Below are 27,196 nucleotides of genomic sequence, written 5' to 3'. Positions count from 1 at the left end.
TGCTTCTGGTGACAGCTGCAAGATAGGTACAACAAGGGTTAGGTCACATGTGCTGCCTCACTGTGGGCAAATTGGATGAGGCCCAGCCCATGTTGGTTACAGAGCAGCGCCTCAGAGAATTCATCCTCAGTGTCGTCAATTTTTGCAGCTGAGACTTCGCGTTTACGAGAACTTTATTAACCACTGCACATTACACCACTCAGGAAACCCGCCCTGCGTTCCACACAGCACCATGTCGCCTACGGGGTCCAGTTCTGCAAGTGCCTTGCCATGGTGGAGCTGGTGAAGGTGGTAGAGCTGTTCCAGGATCTGGTCCACTGTGCCACGTCACCATTGTCAAGCTGGACCAGAGGCTACTGCAGCTGAAGGCGGCAGTGTGGAAAGTAGGGAAAAGTGCTTCAAGTCCCTTTGCTGAATGGATGGCCTACCAGCACACCACGCTGCCTGCAGATGCCACGCCAAATGGCTGGCAGGCAGGGATGAGCTGGATCGCACATTGGCTCGGAGGTTTACCCACACGTCGCAAGCTCTGGGGTACCTTCCAAGCTGTTCAGAGGCCTCAAAGCAACTGGAACCCACTGGAAGTGATGTGGTTGGCCCCAGTCATTTTGGACTGTTTGGGAGCAGCAATAAGTCTGTTTTAGAGAAAAAAATAAGGGAGTTGTAGCAGCCAAAGATTATTTCGAAGCAATAAAAACAACCCACAGGAACATTATATATACAGTCCAACCCACTCATAACATCAATGGACATAACAATGAAGTCACAGCACCATCAACTTCGCTATATGTTGTACGGTAAAATAAACTGCTTATTAATTACACTTATTCTTATTATTGGTTATAACAATTGAGCCTGACGGTACGAGCCTATGTACAATATAGTATTTGGAGATCTGTGAAAGATCATGGGTGCATTGTGCGTGGGACCAGGCTGTCATTCATTTTGCCACCATTTCTCTGTCTGTTGCGATGCCGGATTTCAGCCTACCGAGTCAAGCAGTGGTTTCACATTTATGGGGCACAGCAATGGAACACCAGACACCAGGGCCTGAATTCTCTAAAATTGTGGCTGTAATTTTTATGCAATTCGGCATTAATGTGCACGTTTTCCTTGGTTAGGGAATCCTGTGGAGGAGCAGGAGAATGAGGGTGCATTGTTCTGCCTGTCGTTTTAAGGTCGAGTAGACGTTCACAGTAGCAAGACGTACTGTGCGATTTCCGCAATCTTCCACTCCTCTGCGGGACTTCCAACCACGGCACACATGCATTTGTGCACCAATACCGCATCACTTCAAAATGACGACCATTATTTTAGAGAATCTGGTGTCAGTTCAGCCACATTCAGAGGCAGATAGCTGCTTAACATAAATGCACCAATTGAAAAAAATCTCTCCTATTACCCGCTCAAAGATCAGAGGTCCCTGAACTCGGGAAACTGCAGCGTACAGTCAATCGGACTAAGATGGTCACTCGTTACCCATAGCTTCATCTCCCACACGACATTCCTCTATTGCTTCAATAAAAGTTTACATCACCCTGTCTGTATGTCTAATCTTTGCCCCTAGAAATATATAGCTGCCCTTTATCTCTAAAGTCCCAGCTAAAGTGATGGTCACCATGCTGCAATGAGAAACTGAAGCCTGTTCTGAGCAACTGTGCAGTCCCTCCAGTTGTTTATAACGCACACCCCACTTTTTCAGCATGCACTGTTGAGAAGAAGGAATGCCCCAAGGACGAAATTCCACCTCTGCTGAAAAATCTCACCTCAAAGATATTTTTATAACACTCACTAGCTTCTTGTGAATGAATTAATTGAGGGTGCCGAATTAGCTGTTTTTCATAAAACCAGCCTCAACGATGGCCCTCGTGCCTTCACTTAAGCAAGCGTCGACAGGGACAGCCTGCATATGAAAAAAATTCAACCATGGCGAAGAACAGCAGCCTACTGAATTTATATATATGCCTTACAGAAGAAAACGAAAATATGTAAAGGGAAAAAAATATGAGCACCCATACGCAAAATGTTCATCTAAACCACTTAAGCTGTCCAAGCAACAGGGTCAGAAACACCGATCTTTCACCTAAAATGTGCATGCATGCAGGGCAACAATAAGAGTATTTAATGGAAGAAAATGAGCAGGTCAACCAGTGGAAAAGCTCTGGCAAGTTGATCGTCGTGTCGGTAGGTGGAAGGGGCAGAAAAATAAACACTTTCTAAAGGTACAGCAGACATGCCCGCTAAATTTCTTAAGGATACTTCAGACGTACCCAGCTTTCTCGCTCAAAATTCCGACCTCTCAGGAACCTAGCAAAACCACTTCAAGAAAGTGATATTTGGCATAAAGCAAAAAGTCAACGTGAAGATGAAAACAGTAAAAATAATTTTCCAGGATTCTGAATATTTTTTGTGTAATTAGCTGTCAAATCTTACTCCCCATGCATTTCTATGGGATAGTTTCCATGGCTCAGGAACCTAGTCGCGCAACGTGCGAGACTTGAAACTGTGCACAAAGCAAGTCCCCCCCCCTCCCCCCAATATTAGCTGCGCAAAAAATTTAACATTTCGCTAAATAACTACACAGTAATCACTGTTGAAAGGACTGCCATGAGCGGGAAAGCTGCACGCAAAATTTCTTAAACGTAGTTTGAAGCACTAGGTTGAACTCGGATGGATTCGAATCTTCACAAGTTTTCCTTTAGTGTGTGCATGCCCGTGGGTAGCGTTTTGTAATAGCTATACTTAATGCCCGCTTTACAATTCACGTAGTGAGAGCAGTCCGTCTTGATTTTTACACAACTGGCCAAACCGCTATTGCTCACTGAAGCTAAGGCTGACGAAGCCATCGCAAGAGTTACGTCCAATCATCTGTTTTTATAAATAACAGTGGCTCAGGCTAGTCAGTGAATGGAAGCGGTTTGGCCAGTTGGGTAAAATCATAGGGTTGCAGCTTGGAGTTCCACCTGAATTAAGCCAGAGTTCATCATCATCAATAATAACAATAACAATAATAACAATAATAACAATTAATCATCAATAATAACAATGATTAATAATTAACAGGGACTCTGGCTAGTCAGTGAGGAGACGCATTTTGGCAGTTAGAGTGCATATCAAGAAAAACTGCTGTTGCTGCATGTTGTGAACCGGGCATGGGGTAGCGGCTTGGAATTCCGTTTGGACTGAGCTAGAGTTAGTCCAATCATTTTTACAGTTGAACCTCATTATAATGAACACTGATATAGCAAATTATCGGCTATAACGAACTAAATACAAACTTTGGTTGATCATGCATCATTTCAGTGCCGGAAAATGGAACTGCAAGAGCTGCACGCGATATCGGCTGTAATGAAGAAAAACCTCCCGACGCCCAAAACTGTAGAAGTAGAAAAGGCCATTTTGTGCGTGGTCACTGCGCAAACCTTTATCCTGTTCGGTGCTATGAAAAGCCACCGTACAAAGATCATGTCCTCCTTCAAATAAATAATAATGCAGGCCTGTTCTGTCAAATGATCTTTGCCCTGTAGTAATTTCACGTTCTCATGTTTCGGCCTATTTAGTTTGAAATGCCACAAGGAGACAGCTAAGGATTAACTCGTTTACAGTAAGTTCAAAGCCTAGAACAATGCGTTTTTGTAGCTGGGATTTTTGGACTAGCCAGATTACCGATTCATTAGAACCAAGTTTTACCTCTACCATTACAACGCCTATCGGGTACAATAAACTAATTTACTGCCACGAAACTACTTTGTTATAATGAGGTTTCAACTGTAATTATTAGTATTGAATATTAATAACAGTGATTATGGCTTGTCAGTGCGCCGAAAGGGCTTGGCCGGTTGAGTAAAAGCAAGAAAGACTGCTCCCACCATGAGTTGCGTTTCCCCTAGACAGAACTTTACTAACAGCTGGCGTTCTGTCTGGACAGAACTGTATGGAAAGCATCGAACTGTACAAGACGATCGCGTGGCATTAGAACAATTATGACCAAGCCGGTGTCTCAAGTGGCTTAAGGCTCCTGGATCAGCTAGCTAAGGTGGTAAACAATTAGTGGTTGATAATCGAAGAGGTCGAGAGCAGTCCAGTGTTCCAACACAAATTTTAAAAATTTTTCCGATACGTCCGGCGTATCGCTAAGAAATTTTGCGGGTACGTCCGAGTACCTTTAGATACAGCAAAAATTACAAGGAGTGACAATAGAGGACGCTAATCAGTACAAACAGCATTCAGTGCTGTGCTCATGCGGATATTTGCGGATCAGCCCGCACGTACAGTTTTGAGAGGAGAGGGGAAGGGCGCTTGTCTAGGGTCCCATCCTGCAGAGCTATCAAAAAGTCTGTTTTTACGCAATGATCTACAGTTATAATACTGCCCTCTAATGAGAAATATACAGGGTGTTGCAGTATACAGTTTATATATTGCAACATCCTGCAACATACATGAAAGGGTTGCATTACACATGAAAAAAAAAGTTTTAAGCAAAAACACTCCCATTATCTTAAAAATTTTGCACTAATGTCACATTTCAGTAATATATGCTGTTGGGCAAGATGGTGCATATCGCCTCATAAAAAACAAGACACAAAAACTAACATTTCAGATCACAACAACCACGAAGCAATCACTTTTCAGATTAGTTAAGAAGCAGGCCAGGCAACAGGACCACTAGGTTACTTCTTGGTGCCGAAAAGGCACTTTTGAAAGTGCAACGAGGATGATGAAGGCCAGACATCAGTATGCTCGAAACGCTCGAAAGTGGCCATTTTAAGTTTTTCTTTTTTTACTTCCTTTTTTTTTTTTACTGTCTGACTTGCCTCCAATGCCAATGACGCATTTTAGGAGGCGTTGATATAACTTGCGTAGGCAGCCGATTTTCCCACCGCGTCAAGCTGGCACATGCGCGGAGAAAACGACACTCCCTGGGCACGTAACACGAACGCACACTTGAGACGACACAAACCTTTCGGGACAACAAACATCGGTACCGTTCGCCGTCGTCACAAATCCACCCGCCAAACTGAGACAGATCTCTGAGCACTGCTTGAATGTATCACAAGTAGCGTTGCAATACACTCACAAAGGCGCCGATACAATTAAGTAATATTTACACGTTGAGGGCCAACTACAAATACTTCTTCTTTTCCTCCCTGTAGCACCTGTAGCAGCACAAACACGAGGCCTCCCACATTTCCACACAGATGGCTCTTGGATGGCTGGCTGAACAGTGAACTGGCTGGACCGCTGGACGCGTATTCCTCCTCTACCGTTCAGTTGCGTGCGAACTAGAAATAAAAATTGTTGGCACGCGGCGTGCGAACTAAAAATAAAAATTGTTTCAACGCGGCGTGCGAACTAAAAATAAAAATTGTTCCCACGGGGCGTGCAAATAGGGACACCCCTCCCCAGCGGCCGGAGCGAGAGCTGCCGCCGGCCGGCCTGTGCCGCGCGCTACTGCCGCGGAGCGCAAGTGCGCGTCGGTGTTTGTCGGTCAGTTAGAGCGGTGAAATCGAATGACTCGAGGTACATCAGCTCACAATTGAAGGTACGATAGTATTATCAGACCTTTTAATTTCGCGCCACGAATTTTTCGCTAATAGGGCTACGGAGCTGTTTGCAACCGCTGAATTTCGCGAGTGAGACCGAAGGATGACACAGCAGCAACGAACGTAGCCGTTTCGCTACCACCGCTGAAACCATTATTAAAGTGAAGCTTTCTATGTCTCACTGATGGCCTGTGTCGCGTCAAAAAGGCACTGCACGATAGCCAACTGTCTCTGACGACGGTGATGTTTGCGAGTAAAGTGACAGGGAAAAAAACGCTTCCCGTGGTCAGAGTCGAACCTGGGTCCATCGTGTTATCAAGCTGGCGTCTATCTCATTGCGCAATTCTAACATGGTCAAAGCAGTTTGGATTTGAAAAGGAATGTATGGACGTGCACATGCAATTAGAAAAATAATACACTCCTCCACTGTGCAACGATGGTTGAACACGAAGCTTTCTTCGCGTGAAATCAAACGGCACAGGGTCGATGTCAAATCCGGTGAGATCATAAGTCCACAATGCCTACGAGTCAAAGTCAAAGCTCATCATAGTCAAAGTCCAAACTAAGACGACAACGAATCGCTCACAAAAAACGTTCCCGCTCGCAGGGCACCTTGTTTATTTAAGGTGACGGTAGTGGCGACACCGCGGACCCCTAGCCCATGTGGGTTGGACCCACCCACGCCCCGGATGAGCCAAAGCCAGGGTTGTTTTGGACCTTTATGGCCCCCTGGTGGCGGCAACACGCCACTTTGGCCCCTGCTTCCTGCAGACGGTACCCCAGGATTAACCCGCCCTGGGGAAAGCAGCCAGTCGCCTTTTGCTATCTCCCTCACTCTCTCTCTTTTTCTTTCCTGTCATCTTTCCATACCTGTCCTGACACCTTCTATTTTTCTGTTTTTTCCCTTTTACCCTCAGGCGGCAAGGGTTAACTTTGTGCAAAATGGCCTACCTAGACTATTTTACATGAAGTTTTAGTGGCCATGTATGGCTAGCGTGACTACCTGCACGCTCCCCTGGTTTGGCTCTATGGTGGGCGGCCAGCCTGGCCACCGAAACAGCAGTTAAATTCATCGCTGAAAGCAAGACACCTCTTGATCGGTCCCTTGAAAGGGCCCGGCCGAAGCCACTGCTCAGTACATCCCGCTAAAGAACAATGACAACTTCTCACGATTTTTTGTCGTTCAAGGAGTCGAGGAGCCAATGCAGACAGTCTCCCTTTGCAATTGCCAAGGCCCTCAATCAGCTAGTGGGGACAAACTACAACGCCAGGAAACTCCAGAATGGAGATGTACTGGTCGAAGTGAACACCAGAGAACAGAGTGCAAAAATCGTGGAACTTGCAAAAATCTACAACACGAATGTGACAGTGACAACCCACCGCTCACTAAACTTCTCTAAAGGCGTGGTCTCCGAGTCCGAGCTATTCCACTGCACCGACGCGGAGATTGAGAGCGAACTGGCGGAACAAGGAGTGGTCGCAGCACGTAGAATATTGATCAGGAAAAATGGAGAGGAAATGAAGACCAAGCATGTGGTCTTAACATTCAATTTGACCACACCACCAGACTCAGTGAATGCAGCGTATCTGCGTTGCAAAGTGCGGCCCTACATCCCAAACCCTAGGCGGTGCTGTCAGTGCCAACGGTTTGGGCACGGCTCTGGATCATGTCGCGGCAAACCCACATGCGCTAGGTGTGGAGGAAAAGCGCACGAGAACGAAAGGTGCGAAAAAGAACCCCACTGTGTCAACTGTTCTGGTAACCATGGCGCATACTCCAGATTCTGTCCGGTCTAGAAAAATAAAAAAGAAGTCATGACGATCGAAACCACACAGAATGTGTCTTACCCTGAGGCTAAGAGAAGGCTTAGTTTTCAGCAAAAAGGAACTTTTGCGGAGGTGGTGCGGCGGGGGCCAGCACCATGTCTGGTGTCTGTAGGCACGCAGGTCGAACTGAGGGACCTGGTGTCGGCGGTACGGCCCCCGCCTGTCCCAGAGGCTGGGCTGTCCCAACACCCGGCACTGACTCGGTCCCCGCAGGTGGACCGAGTGGACCGCTCAGCGGGCTGCTCAGTCCCGCAGCCCTCTACACAAGTCGGGCCAGAAGCCGGTGTACCGGCTTCTGGCCCGATGTACTGATGGGGTGGAGGAGGCTTCGGGGCTAACACGCAGCTCAGCGGGTTCTGCCCCGGCTGCACAGTCGACTCCCTCTTCTCGGGGGACGGTCGACACGCCCCAGAAGAAGGTGCCGCTGGGAAGCGGCACTGGTGCAGGTGCGGCTCCTGTGCAGCAACGGCCTGGGGAACCCCCCGACCCTCAAAGGGTACCAATGGGCCGCAGAAAGCCTAAGCGTCCAACAGGAGGCAGTGGAAAAGAGGCAGAGGAGGAGATGAACGTGACCTCACCCACACCTCCTTGAATGCAGGAGAGCAAACCCTAAGAGACCGGTATGGTGCGAATCATACAGTGGAACTTTCGTGGGTTATTGTGTAACATAGATGACATTCACGAATTGTTGGAGAAGTCCCAACCATCTATTATCTGTCTTCAGGAAACTCATTTATCTTCTATGCACAATAATCCATTCAGGAAATACAATCTTCACCGCAAAGATTACAACCTACCCCCGACCAATAACGTATATGGAGAACGACGATTACAGTTCATCGGAGCCAAAATATGGAATAATTTGCCCCAGGAAATAAAATCGGCTTTCAATTTTCCCCATCAAATTAAGAAACATTTTCTATCTCTTCTTAAGGAACCTCCGTAACCGGTAAAAGCTCTAGAATATAGGATCTGCACTTGGTAATCCTTTATATCGTGGTTAGGAGGTCTTGGGAAATACTATTTACCAGTTGTTATTCTTCTGTACATTTAAAACTGCTTGTATTATCAAAGTTGTATATTCACTGTTGTATTCTTACATGTGTATAAGTATGCAAGTGTATTAGTCTGAGATCAAACGTGATCGTACATATCAATAAATATATGCGTATACTATAATGTGCAAACCAAATATGCAAGTGTAATGCCCTAATTTTCTTGTACACAGTGTTCTTTGTACTTGATTTTGTTTGAATGCCCTGTACTCCTGGTTTACCACTTTTATCTTGTGCTTTTATTTCGTTTTAGTGCCTTGTACTCCTAGATTGGACCCTATACTAGCCTCTGGCTACGGGTCCAAGCAGTTTTTTGGCTTTCATGTATGAAATCTAAATAAAGTGAAAAATGAAATGAGATGCGTTGCATCTAGATGCGTTGCATCTAAAAAGTATAATTAAGATAAACTTGAGTAATGAAGAAGCATATAATGCACCTTTCTCCATGGCTGAACTACTTCTGGGAAACAGTCGTGGAAACTACCTGAAACTACCTCCTGAAACTACCCTACCTGGGAAACTACCTCAGGGAAACAGTCGGGCTGCAGGACTAGACCGAATACATTATGAAATGTTAAGACATCTGACCCCAGGAACCTTAAAAGTCATACTACATTTCTTCAATAAAATAGGGTTTGAAGCCTACTTTCCAGTAGCGTGGCAGGAAACCATTATGCTCCCAATACTGAAGCCAGGTAAAGACCGTAGTGAACCAGCAAGCTACAGGCTAATTGCCTTGACAAGCTGCCTCGGGAAATGTTTTGAACGGATGATCAACAAGCGGCTCACTCACTTTCTGGAAGAAAATCACGTTATTGACTCCCTTCAGTTTGGTTTCCGTGCAAGGCACTCAACAACTGACCACCTTCTCCGTTTAGAAACTGAAATTAGGGAGTCCTTTGTTCAACGACAACACTGCGTGTCCGTATTTTTTGACTTGTTGAAGGCTTATGACACCACATGGAAACACGGTATAATGATAGATCTGCATGGTTATGGTGTAAAATGCAGAATGCTTGGAATGCTGAAAAGTTACCTTTCCAAACGCTCCTTTCGAGTGAAATTTGGAACAGTATTATCGGATGTGTACACTCAGGAAAATGGCGTACCTCAGGGAGGTGTTCTTAGTGTTACCTGGTTCCTAATCAAGCTAAACTCAGTTGCACGTGTAATACCGAAATCTTTGATGTATTCGCTTTATGCGGACGATATTCAGATCAGCTTTTCCTCGTGCAACTCAGCATCCTGCGAAAGACAACTGCAAATTGCCATCAACCGTCTGGTGCAGTGGGCCGAGGAAAATGGATACAACTTTTGTGCAGAAAAAACAGTCTGTGTGCCTTTCAGTCTGTACCGAGTAATGGTGTTAGATCCTCACCTGCACATTAAATCGGCCCAAATCCCTGTTCGAACTGAGCACAAATTTCTTGGTTTAATATTTGACCAAAAGTTAACATTTAAAAGCCATGTTAATTATCTAAAACAAAAATGTCTGAAATCAATGAATGTTTTAAAACATTTATCCTACAGAACCTGGGGCTCAGATCGTACCTGCCTTTTGCGGCTGTACAACAGTATAATTCGTTCGCAGTTGGATTATGGCTGCTTTATCTATGGATCTGGTCGCGAACCCGTACTCAAAGCGCTCGACACCATTCACCGCTAGGGCTTGAGAATAAGCACCGGAGCTTTCCGGACACCTCCGGTACAAAGCCTGTATGCAGAAACCAATCAATGGTCACTTAACAAAAGGATAGTACTCCTCGGAAAAATGTACATAATGAGAATTCTTTCCTGCACCACTCACCCTTGTCGACAGCTGTTTCTGAAACCTCGCTTTGAAACTCTCTTTACCAACAGGCCTCGGACTATTCCAACCATGTTTTTCAGGTACCGCATTCTTAATGAAGCCCTTCACTTTTATGTAGATGATACCATGCTGGTCACCCACAGAATCGGTTATGCTCCATGGGAATACCGCAAGCCACAATGTGACTTTTCCTTGCTGAAGTAGAATAAGCACAACACTCCAAAGGAACTACTGCAGCAAGAGTTCTTAGATATCCAGTTCAGGTATGCCGGATGTGCTACTTACTTCACAGATGGTTCTAAAGCAGAAAGGCATGTGGGAGCAGCTGCAATTGGACCTTATTACGAAGAATGCCAACGGCTCAGACTTGACACTATTATCTTCACTGCCGAACTGCATGCCATACAGCTCGTTTTAAACAAAGTATGCATTGAAAGGACGCTACAGTCAGTCATCTTTTCTTGCAGCCCTGTGTTCTGGAAACAAAACCAAAAATCCACTTGTCCAACAAGTGCTTAACCAACTGATGGACTGTAGCAAAAATCACTTAGACGTGAGCATCTGTTGGGTACCGAGTCATGTAGGAATTGACGGCAATGAAAAGGCAGATTCCCTCGCAGCCCAGACAAAAGTGCTCGAGGTGACGGAAACTAGTTTACCCTACCAGGATAACAGACGGAGACTAAAATTATCAATAACGAAGAAGTGGCAGTCTGAATCAGTGTTGCGGAGTTACCACTCCGGAATTGGAATGATTCCGGACTCATTCCACCTTTTTGAGATGCCGGAATGGAATGGGAATAGAATGTGGACAATGCTTGGAGGAATGGAATGGGCATGGAATTGAGCGCCTTTTTCCCGGAATGGAATGGGGATTTTTAGACGACGGCGTCACCATTGTTGGCAACTTCCGGCTAGTTAATCTGTGGCGACGACTGCGTAGGTATATCTCAAAGGGAGTACCGGAGACGAAAACGAGAACTCATACCCAGCATCTCGAGTAACTGACCGGTGCCACCGGTCTTGCCGGTGGCACCGTTAGGTCGGCTCTTCGTGCTTCGGCAGGATTTTTGAGGCATACCTTTCTCTGTACAAGTGTGCGTGGCGCCAATGGCAGACCGGCGTCTCTCTCAGCGGCAGGCGCCGTGTGGCCAGGCCAGCAGGCGGGGAATACCATCGAGAAGCAAAGTAGGGGGGGGGGGCATACGAGCGGCGCGCATCCGAAGCCGCCGTGGTTCTCACCACAACCTGATGCTGCGAGATCTTGAAGCTAACAATATAGAATGTTGGCGCATAAAACATGAAACAACGAGTCTGCTTGGCTCTCTTCTCCACCCTTCCGTACCCGGCGCGCAATAAACAGCCTTGTAGCTTGTAAGTCCACTTGGTAGGCATCTCGCGGGAATACTGCGCCAACCTGTCTACCGTCTGTCCGTGTGTTGCAGCGGGGCCCATGGGCTCCAGAAAATCAAAACCAAGGCAGCAAAAACAAAATTGTGGGCGAGGGATTTGCGTGGCCAGCACCCACCATAGGCGTAAGAAGTGAGGTTCGGATATGTTACTGAGCTTTCTACCTCCACGCTCTGCTACTGCGGCTACGGTAGTGGGCAGCCGGGATATACGATTGCACTAGATATTATACAAGACAATGCAGAACCCACAGCTGCCGAAAGGCGTTACTTTCTAACAGTTCTGGCTCAAATTTCGCGCTTTTTGCGAGTGCTTTGACAGCTCTCAGCAGTGCGACACCGTGCTTTGCTTCGATCCGAATGTGCGGTCCTCTCGTTCAGTGGTGCAAAACTTGTTCGTGGTTTGGTTGCTGTGCTTCTGTGCACATGACCTTGCGCTGGGTACAAACGTGCCTGATTACTGAACACTTGGTCGTTGGCTTGAAAGTTGGAGCATCGTCACTATTCAGGTAGGAAGGCCTCATTTCAGGTCCTCGTGCATACTGCATCAGGTACTCGTGCATCAGGTCCTCGTGCACATTGGTTGCGCGTTCATGGAAACAAACTGCCTGACTATGATCCTTATGATCCCCTCATGTGAGTGATCCCCTCATGTGAGCAAGCTCCGCGCGACATGCCTGTCGGTTATCGACAGGGCACTAATCACGCTGGTATGGCGGCACCCAAAGCAGATAGAAAGATAGCGCGCCACAGACTGTGCCACGAAACGGAAAAAGCAGACATCAAATTAATAGCTGCTTCATCTCGCGTCCCGCAAGAACAAACCGTTAAAACGTAACACTGCCCCTTTTTTAAGTGGCAGCTTTTTTAGCGGGGCTGATCATACTCTGTCAAAAAACTAATACATTACCCCTTATAACGGTTGCTCGGTCGAAAAGCTCCGTCTATACACACAAAGCGCGCGCGTGAAACCGGGGACCGCAAACTATTTCTCTCTCTCTCTCTCTCTCTCTCTCTCTCTCTCTCTGAAACTGGGCTTCTATTGTATCAAAACGCTTACTTGAAAATGACAAAAAACTAACGGTTTTAAATAACACAACACACGCGTCGATCATGCAGAAAGGGTACAATAGTATACCTTTATCTCATAAACCACGTAACGGTGTACATTTAGATCGTTCATAGCTGCGCTTGCTTAGTGCACGAACAATCGCCGCATGGGTTCGTTCTTCGCTTGCGGTTTGGGTGCTTGCTTGTCGGTTTAACGATCGGTTAGGTGCACCTTCAGTGAAAGTTGGGCGCACTTTTAGCTTTCGCACTTCTCTATACTTTCGTTAGAAAGGGGCAGTAATTTTTTGCATTGGGTAGTTGTTCTGCACGAAATATGTAACCAACCTGTTACCACCTCCCAACTTGGGTGGCAAGTGACATATTCCATACTTTGGCAGTTTCCAGCCCGTATGATAACGTCAGATTCAATTTGCGTTCCTCGGTAACTCGATAGAGCACCTGAGGCACTTTTTACCTTCGGGAATTAAAGGAATGGAATTGAGCTTCCCGTTCATTCCAGGAGTGGGAATGGGCTAACTTTTGTCATTCCGAGGAATTGAAAGGAATGGAATCACGACAAGTGCTAATTCCTCGGAATGGAATTGGGATGGAATGGGGATGCCCATTCCGCAACACTGGTCTGAATGGACAGAACTCAATGAAAACAAGCTCCACCTTGTGAAGCCGCACCTGAGAGAGTGGCAGAGCTGCAGACACAAAAAGATTTGTAGAGGTGGTGTTATATCGCCCAAGAGTTGGGCACACGCGCTTGACCCACAACTTCCTATTGCTGGGAGAAGACCCTCCAGAGTGTGAGCAATGTGTGAGGCGCCTTACAGTAATACACATACTTATCGAGTGTCCTAGTTACGAAAACAAGCGTCGTGAATTTTTTCCCACTTTTATGAATTTCAAATTTCATTGCACCCTGTTTTACTGCTAGGCAATGAACCCCTAGTTCCCCTGGAAAAGGTTTTTAGATTATTGAGTGCCACCAAGCTTTTGAGAAACTTTGATTTTACCATGTTACGTCATTTTTACATGGGCGGTTTTTGAATTTTTGAGTGCACTCAAGCTTTTACAGAAACTGATTTTACCACTTTACATGATTTTTACATGAGCCTTTTACCGTAGTGTATTCAAAATTTATTACCTTGTGTCTGTCTCATTATAGCCAAATTTGGCTGCTGCGCCAATAAAATTCAAATTCAAATTCAAATTCAGAAAGGTTCCCGTTCAACCCTATTCGTCGTCAGAAGGAGGGGCGTATGATTTTTTACGCAAAGTTGAGACAGTGAGATCCCGTTCAAAAAGAGCTCCCTGAGGCACCAGAAGCTGCGTTTGTTCCACATCAAAACTACCGGGTTATTCCCGAATTTCATTGACGGTGGCAAGTACGCAGCCGGTTGGTAGGCTGACAAGAAGAAAAATGAAAGTTTGAGTGAAATGTTGTACCAGCTAAAACTTGTTTCTAAATACTTTGGGCAGAGTGCGGGGGGAGGCGGGATAAAGCAAGGTATATATGGTAATGGGAGTATAAATAAATCTCCATATTTTTACTCCTTGGTTTTAAAAAGCCGGAATATAATTGTTGGCCGTAACACAAATATTCACCCTTTTTGCTTTCCCGCGTACGTCTCGCCATTCACTACGAGTGTGTGGGCGATCAAAAAGAACCCGTGCAATGAGGAATGCAAGTGCAGTTACTGATTTACAGCCTGGTTTTATTCAAAATCAGGTTCACGTACCCAATGTGGCGGATGTTTGAAATCGTGGTACTCCCGAAATTACAGGCACGCAAAAGAGGTTTGATAGTACCCAAATTTCCGAAAATTTCTAGGTAAGCGGAGTTTTGGGTTAAGTGAAATGCCAAAATGTATGGCCAGGTCACTGAAATAATAGCTAGTGCTGGTAACAAACGCTCCAATGCACAGGGAAGCTTTCGGAATACAGGCAAGATAATTTGCAAAAAAAAAAACAATTTTTCATTAGGTATTGCGGAAGAAAGAATTGCGTGATGCTGGCCTGTTTCGCGTTCACATCTGGTCCCAAAAAAACGTGTTCTCGAGCTTGTCACTGCCGCATCAACTGTTGGTCGCCAAAGCTATATTCTATCTTGCTGTGAAGCAGGCAAAACTTGTGTGTTTCTTGTTCCAGCCGTTTTTGGCACTTGTTGAGACACGTCGTCATCCACATGATCAGAAGCGTCTTCCCCAGCTATATAGGAGAGCGCGCCTAGCGGTGCCAGACCCACGGCGGTGCTGCGCTTGGGCTCCTCCGATTTTCGGCTGGAACCACGGGCAACTTCACTGTACGCCGTCAAGACCGACATCGATCGTTTCGGCAGCTCACAGGGAACACGTGGATACCAGTATCATCCAGGTGGGCCGATTTTTAACAACTTTACGGCCGACTATCGCCCGACCACGTTGGCGACGCCGTTAAGCCAAACGGCGACGCTGACGCCGGTTGCGTGGCACAGGCCTCCCGAGGCAACATGGCAACCTCTACGATCAACCAGCGTGGATACGACCCGCATGCCATGGCTTGGGACACGGTTCCGATTTCCGAGACGCCAAATTCTGCTTTTACACCGAGATTTCGGAGCCAAGCTCTCAACGACGCGGTAGCACGCCGCTCGCAAGCCAACGCCAAGAAGGCAGCGTCGGACGCCACCCCAACCCCAGGCGGCACAGAAAGTGTGCCCCAAGACCGGCCCGTCTATGGCCGCTTTCTGGCATGTCCGGCCAGCATCCAGGTTCTGGCAGCCACTGATCATGCATTGAACGGCCAACATTCGGCAACCCGCGCTTCGGCATTTTTCCGTCCGCCCGTGTCCGGACGCACAACGGCAGCTAACCGGCTCCCAGATATTCAGTTCTCTTACGGCTGCCGATGTTGAGAAAGAGAACGGCCGAAGTACGGCCTTAGGGCATCCGTTTTTTCTTCGGGAAGCGGTAATCGGCCGAAGCACGGCAGGCGACCGGCCACAGAATATGCGTATTCTTGCGGCAGTTGGTGTTCGAAAGGAGACCGGCCGGAGCGCGGCTGCCGTGCATTCGTTGTTTCAACGGTGAACCGCGCGTCCGGCGGACGTACGGCCCCAGAATATACGTTTTGCATTCGGTTAGCTGTCCTCGGCCGAATTACGGCAAGCGAATGGCACCAGAATATTTGGCAACCGGTGTTCAAGAGGAGACCGGCCTACGTAAGGTATCTGGTTATACGTCCTTTTTTCGGCAAACGGCATACAGCCGAACAACGGCTCGCGCCTGGGCGCCGAGAATTCATGCACAGACGTGTTTGGAAGGAGACCGACCGGTTTTTTCCTGGGGGGACAAAAATCCGTTAGGGAGCCGAACGACGGGGACGCGTTTTTCATCCGCTCCGTGTTTCTACGTTTTAAATGAACGAACATCGTTTGTCAAACAGTAATGAGTGTTCTCGGTGAAGGGGCAAGGTGCATGGACTCACTGGACATTAGCAGGGAACCTTTTAGGCCATCGAAATGTCATTTATTGCCACAAGAAGACTGTGCCACACCGACGGGTGAGCTAAGCCTCGCCAGTCATCGCCGCTACCACGCTTCTGCCGCTGGCTTCGTCGACGCATCATCTCGAGGCTATTCGCCCGCTCAAGAAATGGAGAGCATTGGAGACATCGATCCGCCAGAGATGTCCGATCCGAGATGGAGATGGTTCACCAAAATAACTGGCCTTCAAGGGCGTCGAGCAAGCGGCAACCATGCAGGAGCTAAACCGCCACCATGTCAAGGACTCCCCACCAAAGAAAGGCAAGTGGGAGCAAAAGCGCAAGTTATTCTGCTTACAATTAAACTGCGACAAGCAATGTTGCACTATGTTGTTGGTGATAAACGTAGAAGAGACTCGCTCGTGCATTGGTAGGATCAACTTCATGCCCTGCACTATGTCACTTCAGGGGATTTTATGACTGCCTATTTAGAAAAAAAATTATTTTAAATTTGCGATAACAACAGAGCGTTGTCACTGACGAAGCATAGCTGTTCATTTAGTTCCGATGTTTGAAGGTGAGCTTAGCTACTCTTGGGATATGACTCATTTGGGTAAACATAATCGCCAGCATCCTATAGCAAACACGGATTTTGTCAGGATTGTCTTCCTCAACGCAGATCGTTGAGTTCACGCATGATTTGGCTCTTGAAATAGATAAGCTTAAAGTGGTTGACTGTATATTCTTGGTCTGCAGAAAAGCAAATGATGGTGTTGCATGTCACCCTCTGCGTAGTACATTTCATCCTATGAACTGAATGAATCGGTTTTTGCATTGTTATTACTATTGGTCCTATAGCTTTGTTCAAAAGTACTGTGTAGTTAACCGGACTATAGCGAATGAACGTGATTCCGTATACCTGCAGCTTTATTCGCAGTTAATAACATCCTGGTGTGCTGATTCAGAAAAGTTTTTGAATGTTAAACAGTCTGTTAACGGCACCTTTACAAGAAAACCTTCATTCCAATTGGATACGTATACCGTAAATTATGCTGCTGTGACAACGGCCGAGGAATATAAATACATAGCAGTTTATTTAGGGAGTGGTTAGAGGTTAAAAAGGCAGGTGCACACCGTAAAAGTTACAGCTGCATATGTTTTTGGCTTTCTGAGACGAAATTTCAGTGAACCTCCATCTAACTGAAAAGAACAACCGTATTTAACTCATGTGCGCTCAATCTTGGAGTACGCATGTGTTTTCGTGGATCCCTACACCAAAGAGCTCGTTGATAAGCTCGAAAACATACAGAATATGTCAGTGCGATTCGTATTAGGTAATTGGAACGCTCAACTTAGCATGAGAGAAACTAAAAATAAACTGAAATGGCAGGACGTGAAAGATCACAGACGAAACCACAGGTTTAACTTTTTTCGTAATATCTATCATTCGAAAACTGTTGTAGAAGGGGAGAAGTATGTCCAAGCGCCATTCTACATATCGCAAAGGGGGACCGCTAGCTTAAAGCAAATTATTAACTTTCCTTTAAAGGTGACGCCTTGCGCGATTCATTTTATTTTACATCAATACTGCAGTGTAATTATCTTCGACGTATGATTGTATTAACTGTTTATATTGACGATTTTCAGCGCGCTTTGTAGAATTATTTTGTTATTTTGTCTCATATTTAATGCTTAGTGTTATGTATCTCCCTTCTGTAATGCATGCAAAGGCAAGCAGGCATCAAATAAATAAATAAATAAATAAATAAATAAATAAATAAATAAAACAATGAATAAATAAATGAATAAAAATAAATAAATAACCAAATAAATAAATAAATAAATAAATAAATAAATAAATAAATAAAACAATGAATAAATAAATCAATAAAAATAAATAAATAACCAAATAAATAAATAAATAAAACAATGAATAAATAAATCAATAAAATAAATAAATAAATAAATAAATAAATAAATAAATAAATAAATAAATAAATAAATAAATAAATAAATAAATAAATAAATAAATAAAATTCCAGAGGGGCAAGTTTGCCTCCGACGGGTTGAGAACCCTACGCATTCAACCTTGACCAATAAAATATTTATTGCCCTATTCGTTGCAGTATGCAAGGTTTCCTGTATACATGCTACCATTGCTATGGTATTGGTTTGAAACAAATTATGTAACTCTAATTTTACGCCTTTCCTTGCGTGAACACAAAGGGATACAACTACAGCCACCTGAAGCAGGGCGTCATTCGCGACGCGTCTAGAATTTTTTGAACGTAGTATGACATTAGAAGAAAATTAAGCTCTTTTGGACTATTAAGTGGTGTGGACGTATACTCATGAAAACAACATTAAAATAGATTGAAAATGAAAGTACCTGTTCGCTCCTTCTTAGGATCAGCCCTGCGCAAGATCATCAGAAAAGTTGATCGAGTAGAAAATCTCTTTGCAAGAAAAATGGGCAAAAACTGGACATACTTTTTTGTGAAGGAGTTACATTAAATGCTCCTGAGTGTTTTGTTGAGAACCAAAACGTTTCGTAGAGGCATTCACGCCGGTTTTATATACATCAAAATTGGTCAAGCAACTGTTATAAAAATAGTTTATGTAGTCATATCATGAAAGTGTTCCGGAATATTTCCCTAAAAGAAATTGGCTACAAGCGGCGCAATTTATCTCTCTGAAATTCAACCCACTAAAGTATGCGCCTTCCCCCCCCCCCCCTCCTCTTTCCCCGTTTATTACAGGTAAGCCGCCCCACACAGGATATCAGGACCTGGACAATACATCTATTCGAGCTCTACAAAGAACTGAATATTTTCTGTGTTCGGCAGTAAATGAGGCACAGTAATTAAAGGAACGACAATTTGTGAGCACTGTTTAATAAACGAATTTTGCTGTCTACTGAGGCTGGTAATTAAGCAAGGCTGCGCTGAAAGCTTGACGGCTGGTGGTTGCGCGCGAGCTCACTTTGATGTGGCTGCATTGGACCCAAAATGCTGGGTTTGTGCTGCTTCTGCACTGCGCGAATGAGTCATCTGCTTGCGCGACATGCAGTGACCGGCCTCAGTACAGCTAACGTACTGTGGCTGAACTCCAATGCCCGTAGAACGGCCGTATTTCCGGTAGCTGTAGTCCGGCTGGAGTCCGACGACCGCATCTCGGCTGTCCTGCGGCGGACGTACTTCGGCCGTACACGGGTGGCTTTGGAATGGCCGGAGCCCTACGGCTGGAATCTGGCCGTATGACCGTAAGCCGGTCGACTGGCCGACGGACACTGGCCGTTGGACAGCCATGGGAGTACGGCCGTATACGGCCAAAAGGCCCACATTTGGACATGGGCCGAACATGGCTGCCGGAAAACGGCCGGACAGAAAATCACCGGCCAAAGTACAGCGGCCTGTTTTAGGCCGAACAGTCCTGTGCTGCCCGGGAACGTCCGGCACGCCGGCAGACAAGACGCAGCCTCCCGCCTCGCGTGCCGCTGGACGCAAAGGCAAGCTTATCACAAAAGGAAGCCTCGACTCTTCCCAAAACCGAATCCGGACGACTATGTAATAGTCGTAAAGCCCCGTGAGTGCATCTCGCTGCATGAAGCTTTCTCCGAGAACTGGTACGGAAGCGCGTTCAAGGCGTACCTCAGGCCCGAGCGAGCTGAGTCTTTGATAGTTCTTCCCTCGAGAGAGCAAAATCTGATCGTCATTCATACCCCGGGCCCCGACACGGCGGACAAGGTTATCGGGGGCTTCGCGGTGAACATCGAGCGCAGGCAGGTCCTGCTACGCGGGTACCTACGACAAGATGGAGGCAATGTTTGCCACGGAGTCATCGTGGTCCGCAACACAGATACGACGGAGACGCTTCGCGAGAGCGTGCGTTAATCAGGCACCATCGTCGAGGTGCGTAAATTTGGAACATCGAACAAGGCTCGCGTGACCTTCGCTGGCCAGAAGATGCCGCGCTTTTTTCACTACGACACAATGTTGATCCCCGTCCAACCCTACTACCGAACGATTCCGGCCTGCGGCAAGTGCGGTGTCGTCGGCCATCGGATGGACGCTTGTCCCAACCCAAGACCGGATACGTGTGGCCTGTGTGGACAGCAGGTGCAGCTTGTGGAAGAGGGAGTGCGGGCCCCTGATGTGTGTACCAGTGTGCTCTGTGTGTGGCGGAGCGCACGCAACCAACTCACGAGCGTGTACGGCCAAGTACCGTATCTCCAATGCGGCCGCCCCAAACGGCAGAAAATCCAGAATGGCGGCCAAGAAACGTCGCCAGCCTCATACTCGCGATGAACCCGGTGAGCCACCGCGCCGAGACAATGTCAAGACAAACAAGCAAGCTCCCTCTACCGGAGCAGTCGGGAAGCAGCCGACGGTGCAGTCCTGCAGTGGTGGGGGCCTGGCCTGGGCCAACGCCGTCAAAAACGGAAAGCAGGTGAGCGGTACGGGCGGGGCTGCCTCCTCGTCCCCCTCTAATCTCCCCTCTTCGGTGCGCAGAACCGAGCAAACTATTTTGAGCAACCTGCAGGCACAAATGGAAACGTTGCAAAAAAGATTAGCAGCAGCCGAGGCAAAAGAGACCCGATCAGTCTGCCCTCCACCTCCCCCCGCAGTAGAGGCAATGGAGAGTGAGACTGGCGCAGCGGCGAAGGACGCGCTAGCCGCTCTTGAGGCTCGTATGAGCGCCCTTCAAGCCTGTATGGACAGTGTGATAACTGGTCTCCAAAATCAAATCTCAATTCTCGTAGAAGCCGCGATCGGGAAAATGGCAGAGGCCATCCCCACCCTCATAGCACAACAAGTCGCGCGTTCCAACAAACGAACCGGCCTAATTAAAGACGTGTCCTGCCGGTACCCCAAAACTTATCGACGACAGATTGATCTTGATGATGATGACAGCTGCTCCCTAGCGGGAATGGAGGACAATCCCTACCCCGCTAGTGCTGGCTCGGGAGCGGTGCTATCACAATCACTCGTTAACCTCACCGACCATGGCGGGCAGCCCTAAAATTCGGAAATACGCGCGATCCAATTCGGCCACCCCCATTCAAATCACCCAGTGGAACTGTCCGGGCTTTACGTCCTGCACAAAGCGGGCCGACTTCCGACCTTTCCTCACGACGTTTGAAAACCTTGCTGCTGTGGTAGCCCTTCAAGAGCCAGGCAGCGGTGCCACGCTCACAAGCTATACTACGTTTCAGCAAGACCCCTTATCCTGCATCTGCGTGCATAAAAATTACACGGCCAACTTAGTTGACCTTGACCTTAAGCCAAAATTCTCGTACGTGATGGTAACACTCCTTCCGCTGCGCAAACAGGACCCGCCACTACGCGTGGTAAACATCTATTGCTCGCCGAGACTAGCCAACATTACATTCGAAGACCTTTTTAGCCGCGCCTTAAAGGCTGCGGGCAAGGACCCCCTGGTGATTGTGGGCGATTTTAACGCCCCCAGCACACTTTGGGGATATGTGCGTGAAGAGCGGCGTGGACGTAAGTTGGCGGAACTTATGTCCACGCTGGGCCTAACTCTTCACACCGACCCTGCGTACCCAACTCGCGTGGGTAATTCCGTGACCCGGGACACATGTCCGGACCTTACGCTCACAAAAAACATCCAATATGCAGATTGGATCAACACCGAGGAGACCCTCGGCAGCGACCACTGCATACTCAACACCACCATTCGCTCCCGTCCCTTGGCAAGAGCTTACGCAGAGGCAAAATTACCCGATTGGACTAAATTTAGGCAAACATACACTAACTCCACCCCCATTAAGGAGCAAGGCTACCACGCTTGGTCCCAACAATTGGTTTCGACCCTTCGCTCCACAGAAACCCATATTAAACTCTCGGATGCGACTCCGGAGGTGGATAACTACCTCCTCCACATCTGGGCTGCTCGGCACAGCCTCGTCCGCCGGTGGCGCCGACAAAAACACAACCGAAAACTGAATATTCGCATCGCCGAGCTCACCCATCGGGCGGCGGAGTACGCGGCCCAGCTCGCCGACTCTAACTGGGTGGACCGATGCAACACGGCCGCGCGACAAATGTCCAGTAGGAGTACCTGGCGCCTCTTCCGCGCCTTGATCGATCCGACCCAAACTCGAACAGAGACACAAAAGCATCTCCAACGAGCGATTCCCAGCTTCGATGGGGACACGACAAAATTGGCATGCAAACTGCGAGACCAATACCTAAGCACACAACAGGACCCCCGAGGGTCCGCGTACTCGTATGCAGGTAGCGAGAACGCGGAGCTGGATCAACCGTTCCCGCTATACGACCTAAAGGCGGCCCTAGCAAAAATGAGGCGAGGAACGGCACCAGGGCGTGATCACATCACAGTGAAACTACTTGCCAATCTTCCCGACTCTGCCTACATTATGCTCCTTGCTTACTTCAACTCTATTTGGCTAAGGGAAACACCCCTCCCGATTGATTGGAAGACCGCCCGGGTCACCTTCATACCCAAAGCGGGCAAAGCCATTAACACGGACAACCTCCGCCCCATCTCTCTTACTTCTTGTGTGGGAAAATTAATAGAGACGATGCTGCGCGACAGGCTGTCCGAGTTTTTGGAGAACAAAAATGTATTTGCAGACACCATGTTCGGGTTCCGCCCACACCGGTCCGCGCAGGATGTCTTACTCCAGCTCGATCGTGAGATCCTCAATCCCGTCGAGTACCCTCTCAGTGACAAAGTTGTGCTTGCTTTGGACTTGAAGGGGGCCTTTGATAACGTGACTCACGAAATTATTCTAACACATCTCTCACGAGTGGACTGTGGCGAAAATGCCTTCAACTACATTAAGCAATTCCTCACTGACCGACAATCATATATTCGTATTCAGGACATGGAACACGGCCCTTACCAATTGGGCACGCGAGGGACCCCACAGGGAGCAGTCCTCTCGCCCCTCCTGTTCAATCTGGCAATGATAAAGCTCCCTGCTCAGCTGGCGAACGTCGAAGGCATCCGGCATGCGCTGTATGCCGACGACATCACCATCTGGGCGTCACACGGTTCACCAGGAGACATGGAGGCTAACCTGCAGCAAGCGGCGGACGTCGTGCACGACTACGCCCGTCGTTGTGGCCTTCAGTGCTCCCCGTCCAAATCGGAATTCGTGCACATACGCCCCTCACCAAAGTGCACCACCAAAACCAACCACAGCGGACCTTCACAGGTCCGCTGATCTCATCCCTTCACAGCGATGAGATCAGAGTACTGGGGCTCTTCATTCACAAACATCGCAGAGCAGACACAACATGGGCCAAATGGCGTAAAGTTGGGGACCAGGTGGGCCGGATGATCCGCCGGGTTAAGCACGGGGGGTTACGATGCAAAGATTCCTTGCGGCTGGCGCATGCATTCGTAACCAGCCGAGTCCTGTACTCGGCTCCATACTTACACTTACGCAGGTTTGACGAGAATGTACTCGAGGTCATTCTCCGTAAAATCTACAAGCGCGCTCTCGACCTTCCGCTCCACACCTCCAACCAGCGCCTTCTAGGCCTGGGAATGGTGAACACATTTAAGGAGCTGCGTGAGGCGCACTTGACAAATCAATACACGAGACTCTCTAAAACGCCGTCGGGTTGCCGCCTTCTTGCCTGACTACACATCCATCACCCAATACATACGGAAAAGCGCGTACAAATTCCCGACGTCTGGAGATACGCCTTGCATGTGCGTCCTCTTCCAGCCAACATGACGCGAGATGACCACAGTGGCCGACGCGTCGCGCGGGCAGAATCATTGGCTCGCCACGATGGTCGAAAAAACGGAGTTTTTTACGTAGACGCCTCCGGCCCGCACCACGGGGGTTGGTACACGGCCGTGGTCATCCACCAAAACACGGCAGTGAACGGACTCACGTTCCGCGCACACAATATTACACACGCGGAGGAGATTGCCATCGCGCTAGCCGCCGCAGATCAGGACTCGCGGGTCATTATCACCGACTCAAGGGGTGCCTGCCGCAATATCGAACAGGGGTGCATTCCGTACTTTGCTTACAAAATTCTGCAAAACAGTAACTACCTGGGTGCCCCCACGAATCGAACGATCATATGGGCTCCGGCTCACACGGGCCTTGAGGATAACGAGGTGGCTGACGCCGCTGCCCGCGCGCTCACTCTCCGGGCACCATCCTCATCTCCCACCGATCCGGACCTAGAACCTACTCCCGCTTGCACCTTTAAGGAGGTCACACAGTTTTATAAATCCGGCCATGCCGTCTATCCCAAGCCCTGTAGGGGCCTCACGAAGGCGGAAGAGCGCATCCTCCTTCGCCTTTATACGAAAACTCTCTTGTGCCCGGCAATCTTAAAACACTTCGACCCCGCTTGCACGGGGAAGTGCCCGCACTGTGAGGAAGATTCCTCTGACATTTTCCACGTGGTGTGGGCGTGCCAAAAAACCCCAAACCTACCCCCTCTACCCAACCCTTCCCGGGAGAACTGGGAGGCAGCCCTACTCGGCTGCTCTGACCTAACGGCCCAACGGGCCCTGGTCGGGCGGGCCCGGACCGCGGCCGACGCCATTGGGCTCCCGTAAGGGGGAGCCCACCTAGTCTTTGTACGGGGCGGCCCCTTAAGGACCGCTCCCACCCTCCGTGTAAAAACTTCTGTAAATAAATGTTTTTCAGTCAGTCCAGCTATATAAAAGATGTAGGCTTCGGACAGCACTGCGCTAACGGGAGAATGGCCGCACACAGCGCGTACCCCGCGTAAATTTGCCGTTCGCAACGGTGTTCGGCGCGTAATGGGGGCTAAGCCTTAACCGAGACCTTATCAGTTGCCTGCAGTAGATGTTGCTTTGTCCTCTTTGTCAACATTTCGAGATATCCGTGATCCCTCTAACAGACGTTTCGAGACAAAGGGTGGAAAATGTCGCCTATGGCAGTAAATGCATGGCAAGAAAAAGTTTCGACTTTTCTGTTCCCTATCTGTTGATTGAGGGTGATAAAAAAAATCGCATGCTTGCGCACACGTGTTTTTTATTATTCGGCATTTACATTTAACAAATTCCCAATTGACTGGACAGAACTGAGGGGGCCGCGAAGACGTGCGCTTAAGGGCCTCCAGATCAGCGATGCGTACGGTCAGAAGGCACCGGTTACAGCTGCTTTATTTACATACACGTACAGGGGACAACATCTGGGAAACTTGCAAACAAAGCGGAGCGCCGACACACCACACACACATTTTCACGCGCTGACGTATACATCAGTTACAATGGCGGGGGTATTCACAAAGAACGGTTTTTTGCTTGGTAACGCAGTTTTTTTTGCGATAGTATGCCCGTTGGCATAAATACTATGCTACAAGTATAGGTGGGAAAAGCGCTACAGTAACAAGGACAAGTGAGTACACGGGACAAAGCGCTTTACTGACGCTTTTTCCCGTGTACTCGCTTGTCCTTGTTACTGTAGCGCTTTTCCCACCAACACGCCCAGCTCGCAGTTCATCTGAATACAAGTATAGGTTAACTCCCGTTCCGCGAAGAAACGCAAGGAGGGAGCGGTGGTGGGGTCCCCATATCCACCGATGGAGGTCAGGTGGTCTGCCAGGGTGGAGGCCTGTGCCTCGAAGGTGTCGTGTTCTTGCCGCTTGCAATGAAGGGCACGTCCACAGCAAATGTTCTGTGTTGGCATCTTCGGCAGGAGCCGTGCAAAAGGGGCAGTTCTGGTCGAACGGGGCATGGTACCATGGTGGCCACTCCCTGGTAACAGCGGGAGATAGGGCTACACCAACACGAAGTCTTCGCAGCAAGACCTCCTCCCAGCGAGCGAGGCGACTAGGGAGGTCCGTTCCACACGGCGGAATTAGAGCTCGTGTGGCGCGACGAAGATCTTCTTTCCTTTGTAAAAACTGTCCTGGGGTATCTAATGTCAGTAAAGGCAATGGTCGTGGAACAAATGCAGTGTGGCAGGCACCATCCGCCGCAATGTGAGCGGGAAGCGTGTTTCGCCGGACCCACGAGAGCCGCAGAGGGCAGGGGTACGTTCCAGTACGTCATGAATGTCCCTCAAGATAGCCTAGTTGTTATTCACTCGACGTAAATCACGTATGGCCGCCGTGGAGTCTGTATAAATTTGTAAAGTAGTACCTCCAGGGGCTTGATGAAGAGCAGGAGTTAGTGCTTGCAAGCCGTCCCGGATGGCAGTAAGCTCAGCCAGCATAGACGGCAGGGTGCGGTGTGTTTCGTAGAAGCACCTTTGACAGGCCTCTGGGTGGGAAGGACATTGTAGTGTTGTCGTCACCACGTAGTCCTTGCCCCAGCGTCCAAAAATGCCTGCACCACCTGGGGTTGAGACTCAGCCGCCAGTTCTTGTGCGACCGCGAAAAGCGTATCAGTATGTCCGTTGCATCGATTGTGAAGTCGCGTTAGTGGCCTCTTGTCGGTCACCTGGTGGTATAGCCAAGGTGTCCTGGTAACGACGCAGGATGGAGATGTGGGTAGTGAACGACCCATGTAATTTCCTAACGCCGCTGCCTCAGCAACAAAGGTGAGTTTATGCATGCGGGCGGACCGACGCTGATGGACAAGCTCATCCAAGGTGTTAACTTGAGCTTCAGCCTGAAGAGCAGGGATCGGTGTTATCCTAGGGAGGACGAACCGCATTGCGGCTCGGTTAATTGCCTCAAGTCGAGCCCACTCCGCCTGGTTCAGGTGTTGGAATTGTGCCTGGTAAACAAGCCGAGGCTGGAGTACAGACCGCACCAATACACGGGCCATTTTGGAACAGGAGCCACCAGACTTCTGTGAGATGCGTCGGATGAGGTGGAGCATCTGTCCCGCTTTTTGGCGAGCGGAACGTATCCAAATAGACGCTGACCCAGACGCATAAATTTCTAATCCCAGCACGCGAAGTGAGGTGGCAGTGCGTACAGGTCGCCCGCAGAGTTGTAATGCGATTGGAGACATCGCCAGTCGGCGGCGGCCCCAAGCACTGGCCACAGGCAGAATAGCTGTCTTTTCGACGGAAAGTGTCAGTTGTGGGCT

At 48.4% G+C, this 27,196-nt stretch overlaps 1 protein-coding gene and 1 pseudogene across 1 annotated transcript; both read left to right on the top strand.

The window, feature by feature from the left end:
* The first annotated feature begins 15,191 nt into the window (after positions 1-15,191).
* Positions 15,192-21,229, top strand: LOC144141487 (uncharacterized; annotated as a pseudogene).
* Positions 21,230-23,619: 2,390 nt separating this feature from the next.
* Positions 23,620-24,745, top strand: LOC144164950 (uncharacterized). The gene has a single exon (XM_077695166.1). The coding sequence runs from the start codon at positions 23,897-23,899 to the stop codon at positions 24,743-24,745; it is 849 nt and encodes a 282-aa protein (XP_077551292.1). The 5' UTR covers positions 23,620-23,896.
* Positions 24,746-27,196: the final 2,451 nt, after the last annotated feature.

The sequence above is a fragment of the Haemaphysalis longicornis genome, unplaced genomic scaffold (genome assembly GCF_048455015.1).
Source record: "Haemaphysalis longicornis isolate Haplotype H1 unplaced genomic scaffold, Haemaphysalis longicornis Haplotype H1 scaffold_1, whole genome shotgun sequence".
In the NCBI taxonomy this organism is placed as follows: domain Eukaryota; kingdom Metazoa; phylum Arthropoda; class Arachnida; order Ixodida; family Ixodidae; genus Haemaphysalis; species Haemaphysalis longicornis.
The sequence above is the reverse complement of the archived record's forward strand: the minus strand, read 5'-3'. Positions and strand labels throughout refer to the sequence as shown.